The sequence below is a fragment of the Cervus canadensis genome, chromosome 30 (assembly GCF_019320065.1).
Source record: "Cervus canadensis isolate Bull #8, Minnesota chromosome 30, ASM1932006v1, whole genome shotgun sequence".
Lineage (NCBI taxonomy): Eukaryota > Metazoa > Chordata > Mammalia > Artiodactyla > Cervidae > Cervus > Cervus canadensis.
Genome location: NC_057415.1, coordinates 6,395,223 through 6,416,019, shown reverse-complemented (window position 1 = coordinate 6,416,019; position 20,797 = coordinate 6,395,223). Strand labels below are relative to the sequence as shown.

Sequence of the window (20,797 nt, the reverse complement as noted above, 5' to 3'; positions counted from 1 at the left end):
TTTGTTCTTGGACACGGAGTATCTTTTTTTGGCGGGTTCTAACATCCTCCTGTTGATGGTTGTTCAGTAGCTGATTGTGATTTTGGTGTTCTCATAAAAGACGAGCTCACTTCCTTCTAATCCACCAACTTTGGTGTCTCTGTTGCTTTGGCTATTTGGGATCTTTTGCACTTCCATGCACATTTAAAATTTGTTCTAGTTCTGTAAAAAAATGCCATTGGTAATTTGATAAGGATTTCATTGAATCTGTAGATTGCTTTAGGTAATATGGTCATCTTGACAGTATTCTTCCAGTCCAAGAACATGGTGTGTCTTTTCATTTGTTTGTATCATCTTCAATTTCTTTTACTAGCTTCTTACAGTTTACTGAGTATTAGTCTTTTGCCCCCTTAGATATGTTTACTCCTAGGCATTTTATTCTTTGTGCTGCAGTGGTAAATGAGATTGTTTCCTTTCTTTTTCTGATCTTTCATTGTTAATATATAGAAATACAACAGGTTCTTGTGTATTAATTTTCTATCCTACAACTTATCTGAATTTATTGATGAGCTCTAGTAGTTTTCTGATAGCATCTTTAGTAGGATTTTCTATGTAAAGTGTCATGTTATATGCAGACAGTAATAGTATTACTTTTTCAATATAGCTTAGCTTTTTTTCCTTTTCTTCTCTGATTGCTGTGGCTAAGACTTCAAAACTGTGTTGAATAAAAGTGGTGAGAGTGAATATCCTTGTCTTGTTCCTAATCTTAAAGGAAATGTTTCAGCTTTTCATGATTGAATATGATGTTAGCTGTGGGTTTGCCATATATTTATTATGTTGAGGTCAGTTCCCTCTGTGCCCACTTTCTGGAGAGTTTTTATCATAAATGCATGTTGAATTTTATTAAAAGCTTTTCCTGCATCGATTGAGATGATCATAAGGTTTTCACTCTTCAGTTCGTTAATGTGGTCAATCACACTGATAGGTCTGTGGATACTGAAAAATCCTTGAATCCCTGTGATAAATCCAACTTGATCATAATATGTGATCCTTTTAATGCATTGTTGGATTCGGTTTGCCAATATTTTGCTGAGGATTTTGCATCTGTGTTCATCAGTGATTTGTTGTTATTCAGTTGCTCAGTTGTGTCTAACTCTTTGCAACTCCATGGAATGCAGCAAGCCAGGCTTCCCTGTCCTTCACTGTCTCCCAGAGTTCACTCAGACTCATGTCCATTGAGTTGGTGATGCCATCCAACCATCTCATCCTCCGTCGTCCCCTTCTTCTGCCGTCATTCTTTCCCAGCATCAGGGTCTTTTCCAATGAGTCGGCTCTTCACATCAGGTGGCCAAAGTATTGGAGCATCATCATCAGTCCTTCCAGTGACTATTCCAGGTTGATGGTTCAATTCTCACATCTGTACATGACCATTGGAAACACCATAGTTTTGACTAGAGGGACCTTTGTGGGCAAAGTGATGTCTCAGCTTTTTAATACACTTTCTAGGTTTGTCATAAGTTTTCTTCCAGGGAGAAAGAATCTTTTAATTTCACAGCTGCTATCACCATCTATAGTGATTTTAGAGCCCAGCAAAACAAAGTCTGTCACCATTTTCCATTTTTCCCCATGTATTTGGCCATGAAGGATGTGATGTGACTGAATGCCATGATCTTAGTTTTTTTTAATGTTGAGCTTTAAGCCACCTTTTTCACTCACCTCTTTCACCTTCATCAAGAGGCTCTTTAGTTCCTCTTCACTTTCTGCCATTACAGTGGTTGTCATCTGCATATCTGAGGTTGTTGATAATTCTCCCAGGAATCTTGATTCCAACTTGAGCTTCATCCAGCCCAATATTTTGCCTAATGTACTCTGCATGTAAGTTAAATAAGCAGGGTGACAGTATACAACCTTGATGTATTCCTTTCCCAATTTTGAATCAGTCTGTTGTTCCGTGTCCGGTTCAATATCATCAGTAAAATTGGCCTATAATTTCCTTTTTGTGTGGTATCTTTTTTCTTTTTCGTATTTTAGTTTTTATACTTTGTGTTGGTTTCTGCCACACAGCAACACGAAACAGCCGTGATGACACGTGCGCCCCTCCTTCCTGAGCCTCCCTCCCCTCCCCGACCCCGTCCCTCCAGATTGTCACACAGCGCCAGACTGTCTCCCTGTAATATATAGCAGCTTTTCACCAGCTATCCATCTTACACGTCATAGTGTATATATGTTGATGTTTCTTTCTCCATAAGTAAGTCAGAAAGAGAAAAACAAATATATTAACACATGCATCTGGAATTTAGAAAGATGGTATTGTGTGGTATCTTTGATTCTGGTAGCAGAGTGAAACTGGCCTCACAGAGCTAGTTTGGAAGTGCTCCTTCCTCTGCAGTTTTTTGGGAAGGTTTCAGAAGGATAACTATTAACTCTTCTCTAAATGTTTAATAGATGTTTAATACTCCTGGACTTCTGTTTGTTGGGAGTTTTTTAAGTCACAGATTCAATTTCAGTATTTGTAATTGGTCTGTTCATATTTTCTATTCTTGGTTCAGTTTTGCAAGATTGTACCTTTGTAAGAACTTGTTCGTTTGTTCTAGGTTGCCAATTTTATCGGCATGTAGTTGCTTGTGGTAGTCTCTTATGGTCCTTTGTATTTCCATGGTGTTTGTTGTAATTTCTTTTTCATTTTTATTCCTTTGGGCCTTCTTTTTTTTTCCCTTGGTGAGTCTGGCTAAAGGTTCATCAGGTTTTTTTTGTTTGTTTGTTTTTTGTTTTTATCTTTTCCAAGAACCAGCTTTTGGTTTCACTGATCTTTTCGGTTATTAGTCTGTAGTTCTAGTTCATTGATTTCTGCTCTGATCTTTATGATTTCTTTCTACTAACTTTGGGTTTTGTTTGTTCTTTCTCTAGTTGCTTTAGGTGTAACACTGGGTTGTTTGTTTGAGATTTTTCTTTTGTTCTGAGGTAAGTTTTTATCACTATAAACTTCTCTCTTAGAACTGCTTCTGCTGCATCCCATAGGGTTTGGATTGTCATTTTTTCATTTTCGTTTGGCGCTGATGTTTTTTGATTTATTCAGGGATCCATTGGTAGCATATCGTTCATCTTCCACATGTCTGTGGTTTTTGTAATTTTTTCCCCCTTGGATTTGGTTTCTAATCTCATAGCATTATGGTTGGAAAAGATGCTTGATACAATTTTCAGTTTTTTTAAACTTAACCAAGATTTGCCTTGTGGCCCAGCATGTGATAAATTCTGGAGAATGTTCCATGTGCACTTGAAAAGAATGTGTATTCTGCTACTTTGGATGGAATGCTGTATAAATATCAATTTAAGTCCATCTGGTCTAATGTTCCTCTTCAGGCCTGTTTTTCCTTATTGATTTTGTTTGGATGTTCTGTCCACTGATATAAGTGGGGTGTTAAAGTCCCCCACTGTTACTGTGTTAGTCCCTATTTCTTCTTTTATGTATGTTAACATTTGCTTTATATTGGGGTGCTCTTATTTTGGGTGCACATATATTTGTAATCATTATATCTTCTTGGTTTATTCCCTTGGTCATTATGTGGGGTGCATCTTTGTCTCTTGTAACAGTCTTCATTTTAGTCTGTTCTGTCTGATTTGAGTATTGCTACTCCACCTTTCTTTTGATTTCCATTTGCATGGAATACCTTTTTCTACCCCCTCACTTTCAGTCTGTATGTGTCTAGTTCTGAAGTGGGTCTCCTGTAGACAGCATATCTCTGGGTCTTAATTTTTTTATCCATTCAGCCATTCTTTGTCTTTTAGTTGGAGCATTTAATCCATTTACATTGAAGATAATTATCAATATGTATGTTCTTATTGCCATTTTGTTAATTGTTTTGGATTTGTTTTTGTAGGTCTTTTTTCTTCCTTTCCTCCTTTGTTGTCTTGTGATTTGATGATGATCTTTAATGTTATATTTGGGTTACTTTTTCTTTTTTGTGTATATATTACTGATTTTTTTGTTTATGGTTACCATGAGGTTTTGATATAGAAGTCTATATGATACATTATTAAGTTGCTGATCTCTTAATTTCAAGTATATTTTTAAAATTCTGCATTCATACTCCTTTCATCTCATGATTACTGGTTTTGATATCGTATTTGTGTGTGGATGATTTCCTACCTTTACTGTATGTGAGCTTTCCTGTTTCCTAATATTCTTGTTCCTAGTTGTGGCCTTCTCTTTTCTTTGCAGAGTTCCTTTAGCATTTGTAGTAAAGCTGATGCTGAATTCTCTTAAGTGCTGAATTTTGCTTGTCTGTAAAGGCTTTGATTCCCCCATTGAATCTGAATGAGAGTCTTGCTGGGTAGAGTATTCTTGGTTGTAGGTTTTTCCCTTTCATCATTTTAAATATATCATGCCACTGCCTTCTGGCCTGCAGAGATTCTCGTAAGAAAATGGCTGCTAGTCTTATGGGGATTTTCTTGTATATTATTTGTTGCTTTTCCCTTGTTGTTTTTCATATTTTCTCTTTAAATTTTGTCTTTAAATTAAGTTTGATTATTGTGTGTCTGAGCGTGTTTCTTCTTGGGTTAACCCTGAACGGGATGCCCTGTGCGTCCTGGATTTGGGTGACTGTTTCCTTTCCCATGCTATTACTCTTCAGATATTTTCTCAGGCCCTTTCTCTCCCTCATCTCCTTTTGGGACCTCTATCATGCAAATCTTGATGCATTTGACATTTTTCCCTGAGGTCTCTTAAACTGTCCTCATTTCTTTTCATTATTTTTCCTTATTCTTTTCCATAGCAGTAATTTCCACCAGTCTGTCTTCCAACTCACTAGAAGACAGTTCTCTCTCCTGTTCCTCTGCCTCATTTATTCTGCTGTTGATTCCTTCTGCGTGCTTTTCATCTCATTATATTCTTTAACTCTGTTTATTCTTTATATTTTCTAACTCTTTGTTGAGAATTTCTTGCAACTTCTCTCTCTGCATCCATTCTTTTCCAAAGTTCTTGGATCATCTTTACAATCATTACTCTGAACTCTTTCTCAGGTAGATTGCATATCTCCACTTCACTTAGTTGTTCTGAGGTTTTATCTTGTTCTTTTGTCTGGAATATATTCCTTTGCTATCTCACTTTGTTTAAATTTCTATTTATATTTCTTATGCATGTAGTAGCTTAGTAATATTTCTCAACCTTGGGGAAGTGGCCCTCAGTGGGGGCTGCCCTGTGTGTCTAGCAGTACACTCCCTTCTCATCATTAAGGGCCAGGGACCAGCCTGATCCCAGGGTAGTTTCTGACTCATATTGATGGACTTAGTTTTGCAGGATCGTAGTTTTCTTGCTTTATGTGTCTTCCCCCTGGTGTGTGAGGCTGGTTAGAGGCTTGTTCAGTCTTTCTGGCAGGAGGGGCTCAGGCCTGCCCACTGGTCTGTGGATCTGGGTCCTGGCCCTCTAGTGGGCAAGGCCATGTCCAGAGGCATGTCCAAAGGTTTCTGGGGGCTCAGTAAGCCCATCTGCTGATAGTTGGGGCTGTATTTCTGGCTGTTGGTTGGTTGGCCTGAGGCGTCCCAGCACTGGAGCCTCCATGCTGTTGTGTGGGGCCAGGTCTTGGTGTCAAGGACTCCAGCCGGAGTTCACATAGATTGCCACTATGTCCGCCACCAGCTTAAGAACCCAGTGAGAACTACAACTGCCTCCCACTTGCCACCTCCCTAGGAGACCCTCCAAGACTAGCAGGTAGGTCTGGCCCAGGCTTCTGTGGAATCAGTGCTTTTGACCTGGGTTCCAGTGTGTGTAAGATCTTATCTGAGCTCTCCAAGAGTTGAGTCTCTTTCCCATGGTCCCCTTTGTTTCCCTCAAGCTACAACCAAGTCCTTCTGGCTTTCAGAGCTCTCACTCCTGGGGGAGAACTTTTGTGATATAATTATTCTCCAGTCTATGGGTTGCCCACCTGGGTGGTATGAGGTTTGACTGTATTATAAGTGCACCCCTCCTACCATCTCGGGGTTCCTTCTTTATGTGTTTGGATGTCGAGTATCTTCTTTGGGTAGATTCCAGTCATTTTTATGGATAGTTGTTTATTGTGATTTTGGTGAGCTCATAAGAGGATATGAGCTCAAGGTCCTTTTACTCTGCCATCTTTGTCTTGCAGCGGCCTATGTAATTTTAACGGATACATACTCAAGTGCTGCAGAACTGCAAGTTTATTGATTAACATGGCTCATGTTGAGGAGTCACCGCCCAGAGTGTGGGGCTGTGAAAGTAAACACTAGTGGCTGGTTGTCTTTGGCACTTGAAGATGGGCTGCTGAACAGTCGCATGTATTGCCCACCGAGCATGAGGTCAGCTAAGCACAGGATGCACCTGATGTTCCCACCCCCCTTGTTGAACTTCTCCCCTGATTGCTCCCTGCGGGCTGTGAAACCTTTCTGCAGGAAGCCTCCAATTCTGCTGTCGACCAAGGGGACCTGAGCTGCTGGCAGGGTTCATGTCTGAGCTGCGCCCTCTGTTCTGTCAGTGCCTGTGGAATGCGTCTTCCTCCTGCTCCGCCTTTCATTATTGACTTTAGCCTGCTGTGTAGAAGCTGGTATAATAATTCAGCTCTTATGAATGCATTGCACATTCCTAGTGCAAGACTTAACTGATGATAAGACCTGGAAGGGACACTAATGATAAGTATGACCCTGTCTTACAGACTCAGAAACTGAAATGTGCCCTTACCCAAGCCGCGAAGGCTGGTTCGTCAGCAGCATTAGAGCTAGACTCTAAAGCAGGTGTTTTCTTTTCCTTATGTCTTTTTTGATGACTTTTTCCTTTGGAAAATGTGAAATATAGACAAAAATGAGCTGGTGTAGTGAATCCCTTTGTATCTCCGTTACTCAGCATCAACAGTATCAGTGTTTAAACAGTTGTGTATTGTCTATACCTCTCCACAGAGTATTTTTGAAGCAACTTATTTCACCTGTAAATATTTTATTCTCTTAAAGATAAGGACCATTTTTCAAACAATCTTTGGCTTTTTAATAGTTTTATTTATTTATTTGGCTGTTTTGGGTCTTTGTTGCTGTGTAGGCCTTTCTCTCGTTGCAGTGCGTGGGTTTCTTATTTCGGTGGCTCCTCTTATTACAGAGCATGAGCTCCAGAGCATTTGGACTTGAGTAGTTAATGGCAGTTGGGTTTCAGAGCACAGGCTCAGTAGTTGTGCACCAAGTTTTGATGCCTGGTGGCATGTGGGACCTTCTTGGACCAGGGATCAAACCCATGTCTCCTGCATTAGCTGGCAGACTCTACCACTGAGCCACCAAGGAAGCCCTAAGCATAGTCTTAATATCATTATCCTTTTCAAAAACAGTAATAACTGCTTTCATCAAAACCACTGCCCCTTGATACAGTAAATAGCCCAAATCTCCTAACTATAATGCTGACTTCCTTAGTAGCTGCAGGTGAGTGGCTGAGGTGTCAGTGTTGGTGACCTGCTTTTACCATTTGATGAATAGAGGGTGAAATACTTTTTGTGGTTTTTGAAGAGAAAAAAATCTCACGAGTTTCTCATATATTTCTCTGTGAGATTCCATAGTACAGCCTTGAGTAGAGAACAGTACTTACATAATAACCTTGGGAACTTTTGATAATACTTATATTCTACCTGGGAGCATTACATCGAGTACCAGAGAGATTTATTTTCAGATATCACCTTCCTGTCCTGTTACAATATATTTTCAAGTACATAAAATCTAATCATCTTTGAGTTATCTTCTAGGTCCTCATTATCCTACCTGTCAGTCTGAGCTTCTGAACTACCTCGTCTTAAAGCACAGGCATGAATGGAAATGCAAACCTGTTTGTCAGTTATCTGTGATTTGAAATGGCCTGTAGTTTATCTTCTGTTCACTAGAATTGGCTGTGGCTGAATAAAACTGCATTTATGAGACAAGGATTTTTCTTGGTATGGGTATCACATAACTTAATCAGGCTTAGGCGTTTAGATTTCCTCATTGATCTAATTATAATAACAATTGCAATTATCATTTCTGTAATGTCTGAGGGTTTTTAGAATACTTTTTACCTTCTACTTTGGCCCCAATTAGCAAAGGTCTAACGTTATCACTGACTTTATAGATAGCTTCCTACCATATCCAGTAATTGTTAGACATCAGATCTGATGGCATTGAATTTAAAGTTCCAAAATATACTTTCTGACTTTTTCCTCTTTATATCTTGAACTCATTTGGGTACTCAGGGTTGACAATGTTTTGGAGCGAAGGTTGGTACAGAAAGACCCTACGAGCAACTTGGTGGTGTTTGTAGCTAGATGGCACCTTTCATTGCTGGCCTTAGCAGTCCGACCTTTGACATGAAGGTAGTGACAACATTACTGAGCATCAGAAATTTCATTCTTGCAGTAATAAGAGAAGATCTAGATCCCTAACAGCTTCATGCTTTCTTCAGACATTAACTGTTACACTGTCATGAGCTGGGCTGTTTATAAAAATAGAAATAGGGATATCATAGTCCTCCCTCCCCAGCTTCTTTTTCTAAACTCTTTTCATGTAAAGCAGGAATGCTATTGTTTGTTTGGCTTTTTTTCTTTTAAAACAACTATTGAAAAAACTTCTCACGATTATTGTAAACAAAACAGTTGATTGTGAGTATATCAGATTTTTTTTTCTTTTTTCTTTTACTGTTTGAGCAATTTTTTCTAGTCCAAACAAAATTCTGAACCATAATAAACACAGACTTTACTCTTTCCTTGGCCAGTGTGCAAATCTCCAGGGCGTCAAGATGCTGTGTTCTAATGCAGAGGGAGCATCCTTGAAGCTGTGTAATTTTGAAGATCCCTCTGGTCTCAAAGCCAATTTAGAAGGTAAGAGTCTCTCTGTAATTACCTTCTCTAAAGTAAAAACACACCATTAAGTAAAAAGCCCAGGAAAATAATTGTTACTGGTAAAACATAACCATAGGGAGGAACATTTCTTCTGTCTTCGGGGATTTGCAAAGGGCTAAGCCATTGTTTGGTCTCAGTAATGGAAACCAGCATGCTGAACTCAGGAAATGTGGCCTCCAGTATTTAAGGAAGCTTCAGCTGGAGATAAGTATCAACATCTTAAATGTCCAAACAGAACAGCATTGTTTTTTAAACTTTTTATTTAATAATGTTTCAGGTGGACAATAAAGGGACTCAACCATACATAAACAAGCATTCTCCCCTAAATTCCCCTCCAGTCCAGGCTGACACATAACACTGAGCAGAGTTCCCTATGCCATGTAGTCGGTTCTTGTTGGTTATCCATTTTAAATATAGCAGTGTGTACCTGTCCCTCCCTATCTCCATAACTATCGCTTCCTCCATCCTTCCCCCAGGGCACCATAACAGAACACCATAGTCCTAACGTGGACCAAAATGAAGAACTTCAGTTTGCGTAAAGCCAGGCAGTTTTTTTTTTTTTATCACTTTTGGATGTAATATTTTGTTTATGAATTCCTTATTGCTTTGTTTTGTCCATGAACTTGTCATTTTGTTTATTTGTATATCTAGAAGACACACACTCATTTCCATCACCATAAATTTTTGGAAGCATATTTAAAAGTGCAAACTCTGGGACCAAATTGAATTCCTCCCTCAAAAATACAGATTAAAACACGAATTCTTAATTCATAGTGTAAGCAAACAGATTGTTAACAAAGAACTCCATATGTATGTACATTGGTCAAGAGACAAGTTTATATAATTCAGTCATTTCCAAAGGATGCAGAGGTCAACATTTACCCCTGTTAAGTCATCTTGCATCTTTTGAAGATAAATGACTATAAATACTAAAATATACTCACTTTAGGTGCTAATCTGAAAGGTGTGGATATGGAAGGAAGTCAGATGACGGGAATTAACCTGAGAGTTGCGACCTTAAAGAACGCAAAGTTGAAGAACTGTAACCTCAGAGGGGCAACTTTGGCAGGAACTGATTTGGAGGTGAGTCACTGAGTTTTTGTTCATCCAGAATGACTGAGTAGCTCCTGCAAAATGTATTGAAATAAAACAAAGTAGTTGGCTGTTCAATACTGCCAGGTAATGCGCCACTGTGCTGATGGAATGCTTTTCTTTCAGTTGCTTGTTTAAACAAATTTGAATTCCAGAGCAGAATCTGCTTACCTAAGTTACAGACACTAGGTTCAGACTTTATTTTCGTTGGAGTAGAATTCCTTTACCGTGTTGTTAGCATCTGCTGGTACTACGGCGGCAGCCACAGGTACGCGTCCATCCCCTCCCTCTCGGGCCGCCTCCCCATCCCGCGCGCCCGGCCGTCGCAGAGGGCTGAGCTGAGCTCCCGGGCTGCGTGCCGCCGCCCGCTGTCTGCTTCACACACGCTGGTGTGAAGGTCAGGGCTGTGCTCTCCGTGGTCTCACTCCTTCCCTGCCCCGTGTCTGCAAGTCTGTCCTCTGCGTCCCTCGTCCTGCCAACGGGTTCATCAGTGCCAGTTTTCTAGATTGCATATTTGAAGACTCATCTGGCATTCAGTCTGAGCTGATTTCTCCTCTTTTCCTTGGATCTCCCTCAGGTAGATACACTTGATGTTTTTTTAATCCACTTGATTGTGGTTTTCTTAAATTTTAATTCCAAACAGAATTAAATGGGGCCAGATTATTTCTTAAACTTCTTGAGAAATTGAAATGATATCTGTGTTTGAAATCAGGTTCGGGGAATGCCTGTTCTAAATTGGCATCATATTCTTTTTTGAATCTCAATCTGAGACTTCAGTTCTGTCCAGCCAGTCATCTTTTTCATCCGAGTTGTCTGCTATACATCCTCTTGAGCTGCAGATCGAGCTGGCAGACTGCACGGCAGTTAACGGGTCTGTATCGCTGTCTGGTGGCTCTTTCTGCAACGACGGGCATGTTCTGTGGCTGTGCTGTTCAGTCCAGCACCTACCAGCCACATCTGGCTATTTGAGGGATGGATTTGTAAATTGTATTTAATTAAAATTCATTTAAATGTAAACTGCTATATGTGACTAGGAGTATCGTACTGAACAATATAGACCTATACAAGAAAATCTGGCATAGATGGGATTCTAGAGAATAGGATGTCAATATTTAGCTTGTTGATTTTTTAAAAAATGTTTTCATCTATCCTCCTTTCACTCTATACTTCCTTCCTATGCAATCTTATTCAGTCCTAAGGTCCACAATACAATCCTTAATTCAGTGATCCTGTTTCATAGCCAGCATCTAGAGTTCTCATCTGAATTCACCTTGTTCTCTTGATAGCCCTTAGCAGCACAGCAGCAAGCCCCGTTGAACTTGAAGGCAAAAAGAACCATCTAAGAATGAAGGTATAAATGTATTACAGTAGGTTTATAATACAGTTATTTAATTTTTAAAATATCGTTACTGTCACCTAAGATGAGCATTTTTTCCATTCGTTTCAGTTAGCATGTGACTACACGTGAGTTCTTTATCTAAACAGTAGAAAGCCTCCCTTTGATTGCAAAGACTAATCAGGATGACTGTTGGGACAGCTGCTAACCCTCTATCCTAAAAGGTTATGTGCAGTCACCCTTCTCTCTAACCATCATCCCCACCATCCCCAGGGACTTAGCCAAAAATCCCTGTCCCATCTGTCACTTTCTGATCTCAGTTGTGGTGGTTACACTGCTGTATATAGATCTGTTAAAACTCACTGAATTTTATACATAATTGGGGGGTTAAAAAAAGGCAATTCCTTACTCTAAGAATGTTAATGTTAGGCAGTTACATGATACAATTTACTTATTAAGTAAAATCCCTTTCTCTGTTTAAAAATCTGAGCCTTCCCCACCTCCATGCCTTTCATTATTGTTCATGGATTGTGGTAAAACCATTAAGTCACTCAGTCGTGTCGGACTCTGTTGTGACCCAATGGACTATAGCCCACCAGGCTCCTCTGTCCATCAGATCCTCTAGACAAGAATACTGGAGTGAGTTGCCAGGCCCTCCTCCAGGGGATCCTCTCAGACCGGGGGATCCAACTCACATCTCCTGCATTTGCAGGCAGGTTCTTTACCACTAGCGCCACCTGGGAAGCCCCAGAGAGATGTGTAACTAAATCACTTGGCTGAATACCTGAAACTGACACAACATGGTCAATCAGCTGGGTGTGTTTTCATCACCAAGTCATGCGACCCCATGGACTGGAAGCCCGCAGGCTCCTCTGTCCATGGGATTTTCCAGGCAAGAATACTGGAATGGGTTGCCATTTCTTCAAAATCAACTGTACTCCAATATAAATTTTCAAAAAAGCACAGAGATTATCTCAGGTCCCAGAAATCAGTTTCTGACACTCAGAGCCTCTGAGTTTGTCTGGCGGTGGAGCTGCCCCATATTCCCAGGGAAGCCCATAAAATTGTTTAGATACACTTTACATTCTGGATTTTAAATGCTTAAAATTCTAAAGGGACATGCTTCATTGTTGACCTTTATTGGTACATATTTGTGGTGGTCAGCCTAAGTAAGCATCAACTAGAGAGAAAAAATACAGATAGAAGAAAATATGGCTTTCTCGTAAAACTTCTGAAAGTTTTCCATAAATAACTGAGTTTTATTCTATAGGAACCTTTTCCTGATAGGCCCCAGGAACCATTTTAAGAGGAAACAGATATGCGCTTCAATCTGTTAGTTCCATGAATACCGTTTGTGTCCTGCAGAACTGTGACCTGTCTGGGTGTGACCTTCAAGAAGCCAACCTGAGGGGTTCCAACGTGAAGGGCGCCATCTTTGAAGAGATGCTGACACCGCTGCACATGTCCCAGAGCGTCAGATGAGAGGCCTGCAGGGGGCGTGCCGAAGGCGCCAGGTGCTCCCCGTCACTCTTCTTTCTCCGCCCACTCAGTTACCTAGAAGAAATAACACTGTACGGGAATTAAAAAACATTTAGAGGATTATGCTTGTTCTCAGAGGTGCATAAGAGGAAAAAAAGTGGCTTTTTTCCCCACATTCTGGGTTTTAACAGAGAAGCACTCCTTCAGTAGATTTAGGGAAGCTAGATTAGATTGCTGCCTTTGGAGTGGAGTAGGGGGATTTGCCTGGTGGCCTTGCGACCAGGAATAAATAGTATCTATTATATTTGCTTTTAAATAGGCATGATGTTGAAATACCATCTGGGTTTGAAATGCATTTGAGGATTTTAATTTATGAAAAGCACAACATATGCAATTATATTTATTGACTCTCTAGATGCAGTGCGGATATTTAAATTGTTGAACTTTACAATTTTGCAGAAGTCGTTCAGGTTTCTAAATAGCTTTAGTGGGGCCTCTCCTACTTTGAGTACCTGTCACACCATGTGAAGATGGTAAGATCAGACTCCCCAAGGCTCTCTTTTCAGGTTCATTTTAAGAATTTTTTTTTTAAGAACAAAACAGTAGCTAAATTAAAGAAACCCTGTTACTGATTGAGATAGAGTGGCAGGAAAGAGACATCATATATACATCATTGTCAGCTAAAGTTTCAGTGGAACTCTGTGGATGGCAAACAATTTACCTACAGCTTTTAACTGAGTTTTCAACTTGCAATTTCATTCTCAGCAAGCTCCACTCCAGGCCAGCCCAGGCGATTTATCTCTTTACACTACTCGCTTAGTCCCTCCCCGTACCGTCAAAAGAAGCATAGGAAGAGGGTTGAAAACCAAAAACATAATTAACATTCATTTAACTCAAATGCCAGATAAACAAGACCAGCTTGGAAATAGGTGTGAAATCCAAACCCACTGCCATCAAAGCTATAAAATATGAATGAATATGGCAGAGTCATCTTTTAGAAGTCAACAGAGTGGAACTGCAGCTCTGACCCTACAGTGGGGAACGAGGAATTTTAAACTGACAGTTTGACTACAGTTATCAAAAAGCTTAAACAGAAATAAAGGTATGTGGCTGGTGCCAAGATGGACTACCAATTCAGTGAGCACCTTGGTTCTTACAGTTCTGGTGTGTTGTATTTTAATACATTTTAGCCTGGCTTCCTCGAGTCACTTGCTCTGCAGGGGCAGGGCCTGAACTTCCTTACCAGTAACTGGTGTGTCCTTATGTCGACCCCAAGAGCAGGGATGTAAGCTGTGTCCAAATGGGCTCTGAATTCTCCAGACTCATCCGTGTGAGGCAAGGAATCGTTAAAAACCACTTTGTCTCCTGTGGGAGAATGACATGTCTTCAGTATTTACATAGCTTATTCTTCTATACATATGCAAAGCTTTCCTTAACAGTAAAGGGTACATATGCATAAGTGGGAGGAGATAGACCTTTACAGGCGAAGGAAAGCAACTTCAGAAATGAATTATTTTCTTTGCTTTATTATTTTTACCGAGACAGAGAAGTATTGTATTGAGAGATAATCTATTTTCATAATCAATATGTGCCTAAATTATATTTAAATCATTTCACTCTGTACTATATTTTCAATAATTAGAGAATGTGTTGTTCATCCACTTAAGGGTACCTCTGTAGACATAACCTAAACCTGCAGAAGAATCTGAAAGATCCAAACACAGTATGCTTAGAAAATGCAGATTTTGGATCTAATGTGTCCTGCATTAATAAATGATGTGAAATGTTGAAAAGGCGTTTCTTGTCTTGCTTTTGAAAATTAGAACTTTCCAAATTTACTTAATTTCTTCAGTATGCGTTTAAGACCAGCCCTGAGGGTCTGTGTGAAAAAGAAGAAAGTGCCTTTAAACTTATTTCTTGAAGCATGATTATTTTATGATCCTCCTCTTAAAATCCACCATGCTAACACAGACATTTCATTAATGCTGAACAAAAGAAAAGGCTGTCTTCCAAGAACTCATTTGTGTTACTGTTTAGCTGATGAACATTTTTACCTGTTAGCTTTGTTGGGTTTGTGAAATACATTGTCCCTAAAGTGTTGTTGCTCGACAACCAGGAGAAAGAAGTTTAAGCAGGAAGGAACGTTTCAAACTAGCAAAACTCCCATTAACCCTTGTAATGAAATATGATTGTACACATAGGTTTAAAACACAGTTGTTTGGGGAGGGGCGGAAAAGGCTAGAAAAGGGTTTTAAACTAGATAAGCTAATGATCTACATTGAGAAAATTTGTACTCATGTACCTGTTTAGAGCAATATGTATTATGCTGTAATAGTCTTTCAGCTGTAATTTCAAAGCAATGAAATACTGTATATTCATTTTCTTACAAAGCTTACCATCATAAATCAAGACAGGGTATTTTCTCTAACTCTTCATTTTATGAATTGGCAATAAATCTACCCCTAGTCAACTTTAAATCTTTAATATATGAAAAACCCTAGCAGTTTTTAAATCTCCAAGGAAATAGTCTTTAAAAGGTACAACTCTACAAGGAAAAGTAGTTATTATTTTTCACAAAGTACCTTAGGCAGGGATTAATTATCTGAAACCCTGTCACAACCTTAGATATGTCAGCAGGAGTTCATGAGTCCTTCCTGCTGAGATTTTACATTAGGACAAAGAAGGTTTCCATCTGTCATTCAGCAAGATTGTGTGTGTTGTATTCAGTCGCTCAGTCATGTCTGACATTGCGATCCCGTGGACTCCTCTGTCCATGGACTACTCCAGGCAAGAATATTGGAGTGGGTTGCCATTTACTCCTCCAGGGGATCTTCCCGAGCCAGGGATCAAACCCACGTCTTTTGTGTGTCCTGCATTGGGAGGTAGATTCTTTACCAATAGCTCTACCTACTAAATCATTATTGTTACATTTTAGTAATCTTGAGGTGCTTTTTTTGAAAGCTAAAAAAATGAAGCCATTTTCCCTTTATATAGCCATACGTTAAAATTTAGGAGATTTCTAAATTTAGGGGGAAAAAGTGCATAACTGTAAAATTCAATTATTTTGAATCCTATTTACTAAATTCAGCTTCACGGCAAATTGATCTGTCACTAGAACTGTGCAAGGGTCAGTTTGTCACTAAACCTCCACATTCTATTAATTGTATATTTGTTTGATACCCGATATGGTTCTGTAGAAAATAAACAAGTTTGGCCTTTGCCCTTGAGATCTATGACAATGCTAAGGCAGGCTTCAAGAGCATGACTCACAGTAAAGGAATTCACAGACCATGTGGCTGCGTTCATCTAAAAATTTCAAAGCATTTTTCAAAGACTGACTGTCAACTGATGGAAATTCTGTTCAGTTCAGTTGCTCAGTCGTGTCCCACTCTTTGCAACCCCATGAACCACAGCACGCCAGGCCTCCCTGCCCATCCCCAACTCTCAGAGTCCACCCAAACCCATGTCCATTGTGTCGGTGATGCCATCCAACCATCTCATCCTCTGTAATCCCCTTCTCCTCCTGCCCCCAATCCCTCCCAGCATCAGGGTCTTTTCAAATGAGTCAGCTCTTCACATCAGGTGGCCAAAGTATTGGAGTTTCAGCTTTAACATCAGTCCCTCAAATGAACACCCAGGACTGATCTCCTTTAGGATGGACTGGTTGGATCTCCTTGCAGTCCAACGGACTCTCAAGAGTCTGCTCCAACACCACAGTACAAAAGCATCAATTCTTCAGTGCTCAGCTTTCTTTATAGTCCAACTCTCACATCCATACATGACCACTGGAAAAACCATAGCCCTGACTAGACGGACCTGTGTTGGCAAAGTAATGTCTCTGCTTTTTAATATGCTAATTAGGTTGGTCATAACTTTCCTTCCAAGGAGTAAGCGTCTTTTAATTTCATGGCTACAATCACCATCTGCAGTGATTTTGGAGCCCCCAAAAATAAAGTCAGCCACTGTTTCCACTGTTTCACCATCTATTTCCCATGAAGTGATGGGACCAGATGCCATAATCTTAGTTTTCTGAATGTTGAGCTTTAAGCCAACTTTTTCACTCTCCTCTTTCACTTTCATCAAGAGGCTCTTTAGTGCTTCTTCACTTTCTACCATAAGGGTGGTGTCATCTGCATATCTGTTACTGATATTTCTCCCGGCAATCTTGATTCCAGCTTGTGCTTCCTCCAGCCCAGCGTTTCTCATGATGTACTCTGCATATAAGTTAAATAAGCAGGGTGACAATATACAGCCTTGATGTACTCCTTTTCCTATTTGGAACCAGTCTGTAGTTCCATGTCCAGTTCTAACTGTTGCTTCCTGACCTGCATACAGGTTTCTCAAGAGGCAGGTCACGTAGTCTGGTATCCCCATCTCTTTCAGAATTTTCCACAGTTTATTGTGATCCATACAGTCAAAGGCTTTGGCATAGTCAATAAAGCAGAAATAGATGTTTTTCTGGAAGTTTCTTGCTTTTTCAATGATCCAGCAGACATTGGCGATTTGATCTCTGGTTCTGCTGCCTTTTCTAAAACCAGCTTGAACATCTGGAAGTTCACAGTTCATGTATTGCTGAAGCCTGGCTTGGAGAATTTTAACTTTACTAGTGTGTGAGATGAGTGCAATTGTGCGGTACTTTGAGCATATATCTTTGGCATTGCCTTTCTTAGGGATTGGAATGAAAACTGACCTTTTCCAGTCCTGTGGCCACTGCTGAGTTTTCCAGATTTGCTGGCATATTGAGTGCAGCACTTTCACACCATCATCTTTCAGGATTTGAAATAGCTCAACTGGAATTCCATCACCTCCACTAGCTTTGTTTGTAGTGATGCTTCCTAAAGACCACTTGACTTCACATTCCAGGATGTCTGGCTCTAGGTGAGTAATCCCACCATCGTGATTATCTGGGTTGTGAAGATCTTTTTTGTACAATTCTTCTGTGTATTCTTGCCACCTCTTCTTAATATGTTCTGCTTCTGTTAGGTCCATACCATTTCTGTCCTTTATTCAGCCCATCTTTGCATGAAATGTTCCCTTGGTATCTCTAGTCTTTCCTGTTTGATTGTTTTCCTCTATTTCGTTGCATTGATCGCTGAGGAAGGCTTTCTTATCTCTTCTTGCTATTCTTTGGAACTCTGTATTCAAATGGGTATATCTTTCCTTTTCTCCTTTGCTTTTTGCTTCGCTTCTTTTCACAGCTATTTGTAAGCCCTCCTCAGACAGCCATTTTGCTTTTATGCATTTCTTTTTCTTGTGGATTGTCTTGATTGATGTCTCCTGTACAATGTCACAAACCTTCGTCCATAGTTCATCAGGCACTCTGTCTGTCAGATCTAGTCCCTTGAATCTATTTCTCACTTCCACTGTATAGTCACAAGGGATTTGATTTAGGACATACCTGAATGGTCTAGTGGTTTCCTCCACTTTCTTCAATTTCAGTCTGAATTCGGCAATAAGGAGTTCATGATCTGAGCCACAGTCAGCTTGGGTCTTGTTTTTGCTGACTGTATAGAGCTTCTCCATCTGTGACTGCAAAAAATATAATCAATCTGATTTCTGTGTCAACCACTGGTGATGTCCATGTATAGAGTCTTCTCTTGTGTTGTTGGAAGAGGGTGTTTGCTATGACCAGTGCGTTCTCTTGGCAAAACTCTATTAGCCTTTGACCTGTTTCATTCTGTTTCCAAGGCCAAATTTGCCTGTTACTCCAGGTGTTTCTTGACTTCCTACTTTTGCATTCGAGTCTCCTGTAATGAAAAGGACATCTTTTTGGGGTGTTAGTTCTAGAAGGTCTTGTAGGTGTTCATAGCACTGTTCAACTTCAGCTTCTTCAGCATTACTGGTCATGGCATAGACTTGGATTACCGTGATATTGAATGGTTTGCCTTGGAGACGAACAGAGATCATTCTGTCGTTTTTGAGATTGCATCCAAGTGCTGTGTTTTGGACTCTCCTGTTGACTATGATGACTATGATGGCTATGATGGGATTCCTGCCCATGGTAGTAGATATAATGGTCATTTGAGTTAAATTCACCCCTTCCAGTCCATCTTAGTTCGCTGATTCCTAGAATGTTCATTCTTGTCATCTCCTGTTTGACCACTTCCAATTTGCCTTGATTCATGGACCTAACATTCCAAGTTCCTATGCAATATTGCTGTTTAAAGCATTGAACCTTGCTTCTATCACCAGTCCCATCCACAACTGGGTGTTGGTTTTGCTTTGGCTCCATCCCTTCATTCTTTCTGGAGTTATTTCTCCACTAATCTCCAGAAGCATATTGGGCACCTACCGACCTGGGGAGTTCATCTTTCAGGGTCCTATTGTTTTGCCTTTTCATACTGTTCATGGGGTTCTCAAGGCAAGAATACTGAAGTGGTTTGCCAGTCCCTTCTCCAGTGGACCACATTCTGTCAGACCTCTCCACCATGACCCATCCATCTTGGGTGGCCCCACACAGCATGGCTTAGTTTCATTGAGTTAAACAAGGCTGTGGTCCGTGTGATCAGATTGGCTAGTTGTCTGTGATTGTGGTTTCAGTCTGTCTGCCCTCTGATGCACTCTCTCAGTACCTAGCATCTTACTTGGGTTTCTCTTACCTTGGACGCCGACCCTGGCCTTGGTCGTGGGGTAGCTCCTCTCCACCACGCTTCCGCGCCATCGCAGCCCCTGCGCTACCAGTAATCCAAGGACACTTAACCAGGGATAAAAGATTAACATGACAAGGGTCAAAGTCTCAACTCCCCTTTCATCAGTCTTAACCAAAGACACATCTGCTTCACCAATACTTGTTAAAGCACATCACAACTTAAATAGCATCCATCATTCAAACAAAATGGACTCTTGTTGAAAACCAGCCTCTCATTACCTTCATAGGGAGATAAGATTCCATTCCTCCATGTCACAATGGCCCTTAAATTATTCAAAGTATCTAAATGAGATAAAGTCAATCACTTACATTCTATTTTCTAAATCCCCCTCTATTTGCAATTAAAGTTCATCTTCTGTGCTCGCTTCGGCAGCACATATACTAAAATTGGAACGATACAGAGAAGATTAGCATGGCCCCTGTGCAAGGATGACACACAAATTCGTGAAGCGTTCCATATAAAAAAAAAAAAAAAACAAGAAAAAAAAAAAAATAAAGTTCATCTTCTTCCCTACGCTATCTGACAACCTCCACAGCGGTGGCTGGGCAAAGAAGTTTATTTGGGTGGACCAACATTGCTTTTTATGCCAAAATCCTTGCAGATGTAATTTATTCTAGAGGACATTGGGCAACAAGTGACTGATCTGGCATCCTACTCAAGGAGAAATTTCCAATCTTAACTCTAAAGTGAACACACATCCAGTTATTTTGAAACATTTTACTGCTTAGCAAATGTAACATACCTTCATCCAACTGGACATGAAGATTTAATTCTGAGTCAGTTAAAACACATCTTAGATGCAGAAAAGGAAACAGATCTAATCAGGTTAAGAGGTCCTTACCTTTCATTCATTCATTCCAATCTAGATTTATTGAATGCTGACTAAATGCTGGGGACTTATTAATAGATGTTTAAATAAGATGCGATCTTTTGACTATCATGACTTACAGACTGGGGTAAATTAGGGGAAGATAATGATGTATTCAAATAAATATAATAAAGAGTAATGGTTCTCTTTTTTAAATGCTTTTACTGTGTAAATATAACGTCCAGCGGCTCACTTCTGGGGTGGAATGTCTATCTTTGAAATTTAGATCATGAGATCTGCTTTTCAGGGCTGTAATAATGAGCAAGGTTAGATTCATTCACATGCCAGGTAACTATTATTTCTCATCTTTGTACTCCCATGACCTTTAGCATAGGGATTTGTGTCTTTTCACTCAATAACCATCTACTGAAATGAGCTGAACCTCTGGCTGGTTATTTTTGCACTAGGCACATTCAAACTGCTACCTTTCTCTTTACCTTTTTGATACTATAGAAGGCTGGCAAGAAAGACAGTGTGGTATATATACACAATGGAATACTACTCAGCCATACAAAAGAACGGAATAATACCATTTGCA

General features: G+C 40.0%; 1 protein-coding gene and 1 non-coding gene across 2 annotated transcripts in view; both read left to right on the top strand.

Annotated features, from left to right (window-relative positions):
* The window catches only part of KCTD9 (potassium channel tetramerization domain containing 9), an 83,138-nt gene extending 68,604 nt beyond the window's left edge, over positions 1 to 14,534 (top strand). The window contains exons 10-12 of the mRNA XM_043453278.1: positions 8,708 to 8,813; positions 9,784 to 9,917; positions 12,628 to 14,534. Coding sequence (XP_043309213.1) covers positions 8,708 to 8,813; positions 9,784 to 9,917; positions 12,628 to 12,744 — 357 coding nt within the window. The 3' untranslated portion in view covers positions 12,745 to 14,534. The remainder of the gene's footprint in view (positions 1 to 8,707; positions 8,814 to 9,783; positions 9,918 to 12,627) is intronic.
* A 5,213-nt stretch (positions 14,535 to 19,747) lies between these two features.
* Positions 19,748 to 19,854, top strand: LOC122432187. Its single transcript, XR_006266790.1, has one exon. It is a non-coding gene; the product is annotated as a U6 spliceosomal RNA (small nuclear RNA).
* The last annotated feature ends 943 nt before the right edge of the window (positions 19,855 to 20,797 follow it).